General features: G+C 36.9%; 1 protein-coding gene across 6 annotated transcripts in view; it reads right to left on the bottom strand.

Moving 5' to 3' along the window:
• Positions 1-7500, bottom strand: part of LOC146486098 (fibroblast growth factor receptor 4-like) — a 30499-nt gene that overhangs the window by 355 nt on the left and 22644 nt on the right. For 4 of the 6 annotated variants that reach the window (XM_085098088.1, XM_085098113.1, XM_085098098.1 and 1 more), the window contains 10 exons: positions 6676-6860; positions 5231-5341; positions 4452-4633; positions 3767-3889; positions 3518-3588; positions 2922-2962; positions 2161-2260; positions 1669-1768; positions 554-697; positions 1-77 (listed from right to left, as the gene is read on the bottom strand). The exon at positions 1-77 is cut by the window's left edge and continues 355 nt beyond it. In XM_085098088.1, coding sequence (XP_084954214.1) covers positions 638-697; positions 1669-1768; positions 2161-2260; positions 2922-2962; positions 3518-3588; positions 3767-3889; positions 4452-4633; positions 5231-5341; positions 6676-6860 — 973 coding nt within the window. In that variant the 3' untranslated portion in view covers positions 1-77; positions 554-637. The other 2 variants (XM_085098090.1, XM_085098089.1) reach the window with 2 other exon arrangements.

Here is a 7500-nt window from a genome sequence, read left to right as displayed (position 1 = left end):
CACACTAATATTTCTTGGTCTTTGTAAAATTGTTCCTATAGAGTGTTTTCACATGACGTCACGGCGGCCATGTTGGTGACCCAAAACAAAGAAATGGCGGCCATGTTGGTGTCCCAAACTAACTGGCCTCTGGGAATTGAACTTTATTTTTATGCAAATACTTTCTTTTGTTTCAGTTTACCAATATGGCCGGTAGTTACGTGAATGAAAACGCTCTATACAATTACCGCTAAGCCAATCAAATCCAGTTTTTCATAATTGCTCTTAACTCACTGGCTTCCAGAGTATACAACGTTGAGATTGTATCAAAAAGCTGGATATTATATGGAGTAATATGATGGCAAAGGCATGCTGACATCAAAAGAGTATGGTGGTTATAGCCGGAGTGCCACATTTACGCGGCAGAGTTGGGGACGGTAACATTACAATTTGTCAAATAAGCTCCTTCTGTCTCAGTTATTAGGGGAAAAAAAAAGTTATAGGCGCATTTTCCAGTCACGTCAGTTACATCCCTCAATTCTCCATGTCATTAGTTTTCATTTGTTTTTCTTTTTGTTGACACCATAACTAAGGTTGACTTGTGTTGCACCGAAGCTGCGGCCTGCAGGTGGAAAGACATCCTATTCAGCTGGTGAGCTTAAACAATGCCCTCTGCATCGACAAAGACGCCATCATCTCTTACATTAACATAAGGTCTCTGAAAATAATGAGACAAAAATTTCAATGAATCAACAAAGTAATGTAAAATAAAATGTTTTACAACAATTTGGATCTTCTGGTATCTATATATCCGGCAAGCCGGCACCATTGATCGTCCACCAACGAACTCTTGCTGAGCTCGTTTATCAGAATTCTTGTTATATGTCAACATTGATTTGTGGGTGGGAAGAGGGGTGGGGAGGGAAGGAATTCTTAATAAAACAATAATGTTTTTTTTAGGAACGTAAGATATTTTATATATTTCATATTATTTTCGATTACTATTGTTACGTAAATTACCTTGATAATTTGTAAATTTTAGCGTAGTTTGTCATAATATCAGCCAATTGTAAATGTACGTAATTCAGCCACTTAGCTGCAATGTAAATTGATCTAGAAAACCTATCTGTCTAACATCAGTGTCGTTTTTTTCAGTAGAAATACCATGTCCAAGTGAGTGAGGGAAATTTTAAGCGTTGTCCCACGAGACTCAGCCATTAGGGCCAGTCAATAAGGAAAGGTCACTGGGCTGTTTAGTTAATCCATCAAGTAAGCAATAAGAAAAGACCTCAATATAATAAATAAAAGTCACTCGCAGTATTAAACCGCCCGGCATAATTCATTCAACCTAGCAAACAATCATTCATTGGGTCAGTCAGTCAGTCAGTCAGTCAGTCAGTCAGTCAGTCAGTCAGTCAGTCAGGCAGTCAGTCAGTCAGTCAATCATCTATACCAGCCATTCGTAAATCCTGCCAGTTAGTCAGAATTTTTTTCAGCACTCAGTCAGCTATTCAGTGGCCAGGAAGTCATGATCAGACAAGCGATAAAGCAGGCTTATGGTAGGGTAGGACATCTTGTCTAAGGAGAAGTAAAAACTAAGCTTGTCAGTGCCAGATAGTCAGTCGAGTAGCTTAGTTAATACATTAGCTGGAGCAAGTGAGCCATGAGTAAATACGTTTCAACGTTTACCTTGTATTCTCTTAAATAAAAATTTAACTTTTTAGTGATTTCAGCAAAGTTTGGCCTCATTAGAGGATTTTCTATCCAACATGAAGACATAAGCTCATACCTGCAAATAAGAGGAAAAAATATATCATTTCCACATAAAATGCTCGCCCGTAAACTAAATAAAACAAGAAAGTTTGTCTGTTTGTTTTTTGTTTATCTCGCCACACACGTTACACAAAGCAAAATAAGAGTATAAAAAAATGTATTACAGAGAAAGTGGTGAGGAAACCTTAGGAGAAACCATAGGACTTACAGAATAAGGCTTGCTCATTACAGAGTTGTTACATATAATGTTTGAAGACTGTGAGACGGTTGATACAATCACAGTTGGAACGAATAGACAGGAAACGATTCAAGGAGGTAAGGTAGGACGGTGAGGACACTGTTACATTGGAAAATGTTATGGGGATAAAATCTTTAAAAAAGCTAACTTTAGTTTAACGTTAAACTTACAGTTCGTCTGAGCAATGTTCAGGACGGGCCATCCGGAAACCCAAAGACAGACAGGCGATAAGGTCAGCTGGAGTTCTTATGGTAGGGTATGGCTCCTCGCCTAACAAGAGAATTTGTTGTTGCTTAATTACTGGTGTCAAGAATATAGAGGATATTACACGGTGGAGCGAAGAATTTCATGAATTTAATAAATTTCCAATATTATTTACAAGGCTAAAAAGTTAAAAAGATATTAAAAAACAAACGTTTTCGACTAATCAAGTCATCCTCATAGCTTGTTTTTCGAGTAGTGAAATATTGGTTCTAGCACGAGCAATAAAATTCATACCTTCAAACTACCGTGTAATTTTCTATAATAAATAATAATAAAAAAAAATACGAAAGACAAATTTTTTCGCAAATTCTTGCAGCTCAGTGGGCATTCGTCTTCAGTGTCTGTCCTTTTTTCTTCAATTGCAAGAATTGTGTGAAGTTTTCTTCTTCGTGTTAGTATTGTCCTGTTCCTAAGTGAAGCATTTTACGTAAGCTTCAGAGAACTTCTCGAATCTATCGCTCCCACGTCGTTTTGCACTGACTGTTTGCACAAACAACCGTGAAAGGCGGGAAATGACGTTATCAACATCCTTACTCAGTAGTGAGGATATGGAAAATGCGCCACTCGGGTCCCGATTGTAGTTTCGTATGAATTTTACGAGTGGTGTATTTTCCAGCTAAACACTCGTTTCTATATAATAAAAACTAACTATGTCATAATCACTTACCGTATGTGGCAATTTCCCATAAAACAATACCAAAAGACCACCTACAAACCAAGAACAAATATTAGTAGTCATATGTGAAAAAATAAACAAACAAACAAACAAACAAAAATAGGCCCTCTCTTTACAGACACCGGCAATACGGACACCACCTTATTCTAAGACCAGCAGACATTCTCGGAATGAAAGCAAAGTTCATATGAGCTCTACGTCTGTATTACGGACATATTCCTTGTAAGAGCATTCATATTTGTCAATTTGGCATCAGTATTTAAAAGGTTTGACTGTGACAGCAAAACGCTGGAGCAGGTATGCTCTGGCCGTTTTCTATACTTGATCTTTAAATGTTACAATTGAAAGGCTTCTTCTTTCACGAAGGATATTTTGTTAAGTAAACCATAGCAATCCAAGATGGCGATGATCTTTTTGTACCTCGTGCGCGAGCGGGGACCCCAGATGAAAAATAGAATTATTTGCAATAGTAATTAGGTGATAAATAACATAGACCTTTTCACCTGGCTCCAAGGTTGAGACATGGCATAGTTGTGACCATAGAAAACTAAATAAAGACTGAAAATAACTGTAACATCGTAACTTACACGTCACTCTGAGAGGTATACACTTGATCTTTCAAAGATTCTAAGGACAACCATCTCCAGGGAACTTTACCCTATTGAAGAGAAAACGTAAGCCGGCGAACAATTTATAGATAGGTAATGTGGTAATTACAATCCTCCGCTTCATATTCACTTCAATGGCATGACTAATTCCAGCTCTACCATTCTTTCGGGGAAGGTCTATGAAGTACGTGTACCATACAAAACCAGTCGTCATGCATCTCTACTTACACTGGATGTTTTGGTGTAAATTCCATCAACTGAGACGTCTCGAGCCATGCCGAAGTCTCCAACTTTAACCACGTTGTTTTCACTAATGAACACATTTCTGACTGCAAGGTCGCGATGAATGCACTGGAGAGAGATACAGAACACTAGCGATAAGAAGTTTTGATTTCCATCGTAAGAAAGAAAGCGAAGAGACAGCTTAACCTGAAACAAGGTTTTATTGAGTTGCTATGAGTTAAACGTCGGACAGTGGCACCCAACAGATAACATGAAATCCATTAATTGATAACATCCGACTGTGTCTGATTTAAACAGTACCTAAAGTAAAATAACTACTAAAGCAGGGCATTTGTTAGTGACGCAATCTCATACTTTCACTGATCTTCTCTTAACGGGCATAAAATTGTTCCTAAATAAATATTTTTTGTGAAACGGTGCTAACCGGTCCTTCGGCACAACTACAAAAATTTCATGGCAGTAGAAAGTCAACCAAGGCTTGACGGTCCACGACGGTGGAAAAGCAGTGACTTTAAACCTAGAGGTAAAGTTACCCCTTTCTCAGTGTCAGTTTTAGATGGGACATGGAATCCAAGGATATTTACTCGCCTATAAAGACAGTTTCATTTTCCGCGTGAAACTAAAAAAAAATAACAATAAAAAAATAAATTAACAGTGCAGCATCTCCTACCTTTCTCTCCTCTAAGTGACGCATTCCTGAAGCAATTTGTAGTGCTATCGTAAGCAACTGACGGTCATTCAGACCAAAATGTAAATTCTCATACTTGTTCCACTCGCCATTGTCCCGCTTGGACTTCAAAAACTTCTCTAGGCTATCACCAGGAATCAGTTCCGTCACCACAAGAATATTTTCTGAAAGCGTGTTACAACGTATGAATAAGAGCGGCTGTTGACTAAGTAAAATTCTAAAAATACTTTAACCAATCACGATTATTTGTTAAAATCGTTTCTTTGCAAGATCTTGACTTTTGGTTTTTATCTTTATCTATAAAGTCTTAGGACACTTAATGTATGTCTGGCACTCTTTTCCCCTTCTCTCCCTTCCCTTTAAAGAATATTGGTTGGGGGGAAGGGTAGAAGACTGAAAGCGTCTTTTTCGTAATTCGTTAATTCGTAATTTTATATTTATATGATCACATTACTTTTTTTATCACGCGCTTTTGCAAGTTGTCTCAAGGAAGTTTGCCCTACGTTGTAGATGAAACCAGACGATTAAACAGAAGCCTGATTTAATTTGTGGGATTCATGAGTATTGTATTGCTAAAGAAGCAGCTACTTGAAGACAGTTGGATAACGTATTGCCTGATAGGTGATATCCTGGAAGATCTGTAAGTAAAACGAGCCAAGAACTATGAAATGCAAAGAAAAAGAGTGTTCCAAGCTCCATGAAGTATTGCTCTGCTTTTTTGAACTGTAAAGAACAATGAAGTTGATTGGTTTACAACTTACCCGTCTTGGTGCAAGCCCCAATTAAATTGACTATGTTGGGATGCTGTCCAGCTTGCTTCAATATCTTTATCTCACTTAGAAGGTCGGATTTGTCAGTCACATTTGAGATATCTTTATACAGGAGGTAATAAAATAGTCAGTATCCAATCTCGCACGTTTAACTGTTCAAGAATAATTGCATGTAGTCCAAAACTAATCAATCAATCAATCAATCAATCAATCAGTCAGTCAGTCAATCAATCAATCAATCAATCAATCAATCAATCAATCAATCAATCAATCAATCAATCAATCAATCAATCAATCAATCAATCGATGACATAAGTTAAGGCTTTTACAGCTGTTCATGTAATATATCAAACACAAGAAAGCGTGTTTCATCAGATATCCAAACACTGAGAAGTAGGTTGAAAAAACGAGGCGCAGCCGAGTTTTTTAAACAACTTCGAGATGTTTGGATACCTGATGAAACACACTTTCGAGTGTTTGATATGGCTTCTCAAATGATCAATAATTCTTGGAAAAATTCAAGGCTAAAGTTAGCAAAATTTTATGGTAATCAGGGACTGTTGCGGCGGCATTCTTCGCGGACGAACTCCTTTGTTTTTTGGAACATTTTTTGTGTGTCACGCTTGCATGTCGTTTTTATTTAATTTATTATTCTGTTAGTTTTTTCTGCATAACTTCGTCTATTGTTCCATAGTTCATTGGTATAAATTCGCGTCTTTGCTTTTTTGTTCATTCTCGTTTTGTGGTTTAGAATACAGTTTTAGGTTTTAGCGTTTTTTCTACATCGCTTCGTTTGTCCGTTTAAAGGCCATATAACGTTTGTAAGTATTATTTTAGCTCGTCATTCCTTCTTATTTTGTTATTTCTATGTTCTTGTCTTTCGGTTCGTCCTTTTGCTGTAGTAACTTGCATTTTCCTTGTTTCTTTTTCTAGCAACCGCATCGATTATCGCATATAGCAACGTTTACCGCATCGTTTCTCTTTATGTAATTAACGAACATTTGACATTAAAGAACAAGATATAGCGCGTTGGAGCAATGGTTTTTTTGGCCCCTTCAGGAACACATATCCAAACCACGGTCACAGTACAGTAGTGATTTTCTTTGTTTTCTCTTGATGAATTATTAATGAGTTTGAGAAAACTACCTTCAAGTAACGGAAATCTCGATCGGAAAATGTCGGCGCTATTTTGAACTTAATGGTCTGATATCATAAAGAACCCAATTTTGGTTGAACAACCGAAAACATTTCCGTCAAAAGACAGGTTCCTATGCAAAAGATGGAACAAGGATCTTAACTGGAACTGTTAAAACTTAAAGAATGGGACTTCGAAAAGTTCATTAAAACAAGGTTACACAGCGAAACGAAGTTATGGCTGAAATGTTAAGGTTACCGTTACTTAACTATGACCACTCAAGAACAGCAACCATTCCTACCTTTCAACTGCTTCACCGCTACATCAAAAATTTTTTCATCTCCTCCGCGATAGCGTCCTCTGTAAACAATTCCGAATTCCCCTTCTCCAAGAATTTCATCGCGGAGTACCTCAAGTCTTTCCAAGTCAATTTCCCAGCCTTCTTCAATCTCCTCGAGATAGTTTTGGGAAGTATCACTATTTTTTCTTGAATAAAACAAAATACTTTAATACACACGCTATGCCATCCTTTAACTCTGCAGTACACTGCATATAATATTTAGAGCTTATTGTGTACCTTAAATGGTATAACATGTCATGGTCTCTATATAACTTCTCTTCCTCCTTGTGGTATAGTTTCAGTGATTAATAAAAAGTGCATTTTACCCCTGAGAAATGACGTTTTCTAGATTATAAATCACTGGGCTAAGATCACCTTACTGTATCAATCATTATACGCGTTAGTGACTTATGCTATGATAATGATGATTGTTATTATTATTATATGTAGTTTTAAAACGTATAGATGCGGTAACAAAAACCTTCCACAAATAGGGCGCAAAGGTGTATGTAGCCTATGCGAAGTCTGCTAAAAATGGCTGAATTAAAAAAGAAAATGATTAGAAAATTGTACGAATAGCTGTAGTCTCAAGGTCTAATAATGTTGCAGTATTGAAGCTTGAACTTGAGACAAGAGTAATTCATACAATTGTTTAAGATGACAAAGTCAAGAATAGGCATTCATTCACGGGATTATAAAATTGCGCAATACTTAAAAGAAAAGGGCAAGGTGTAAAGGGATAAAAAAAAATGTTATAAAAATGGTTCAAGGTCAATATTTTCTCAT

The sequence above is a fragment of the Pavona decussata genome, unplaced genomic scaffold (assembly GCF_977016875.1).
Source record: "Pavona decussata unplaced genomic scaffold, jaPavDecu1.1 SCAFFOLD_21, whole genome shotgun sequence".
NCBI lineage: Eukaryota > Metazoa > Cnidaria > Anthozoa > Scleractinia > Agariciidae > Pavona > Pavona decussata.
Note: the sequence above shows the minus strand (reverse complement) of the source record. Positions and strands in the feature narration are given on the sequence as shown.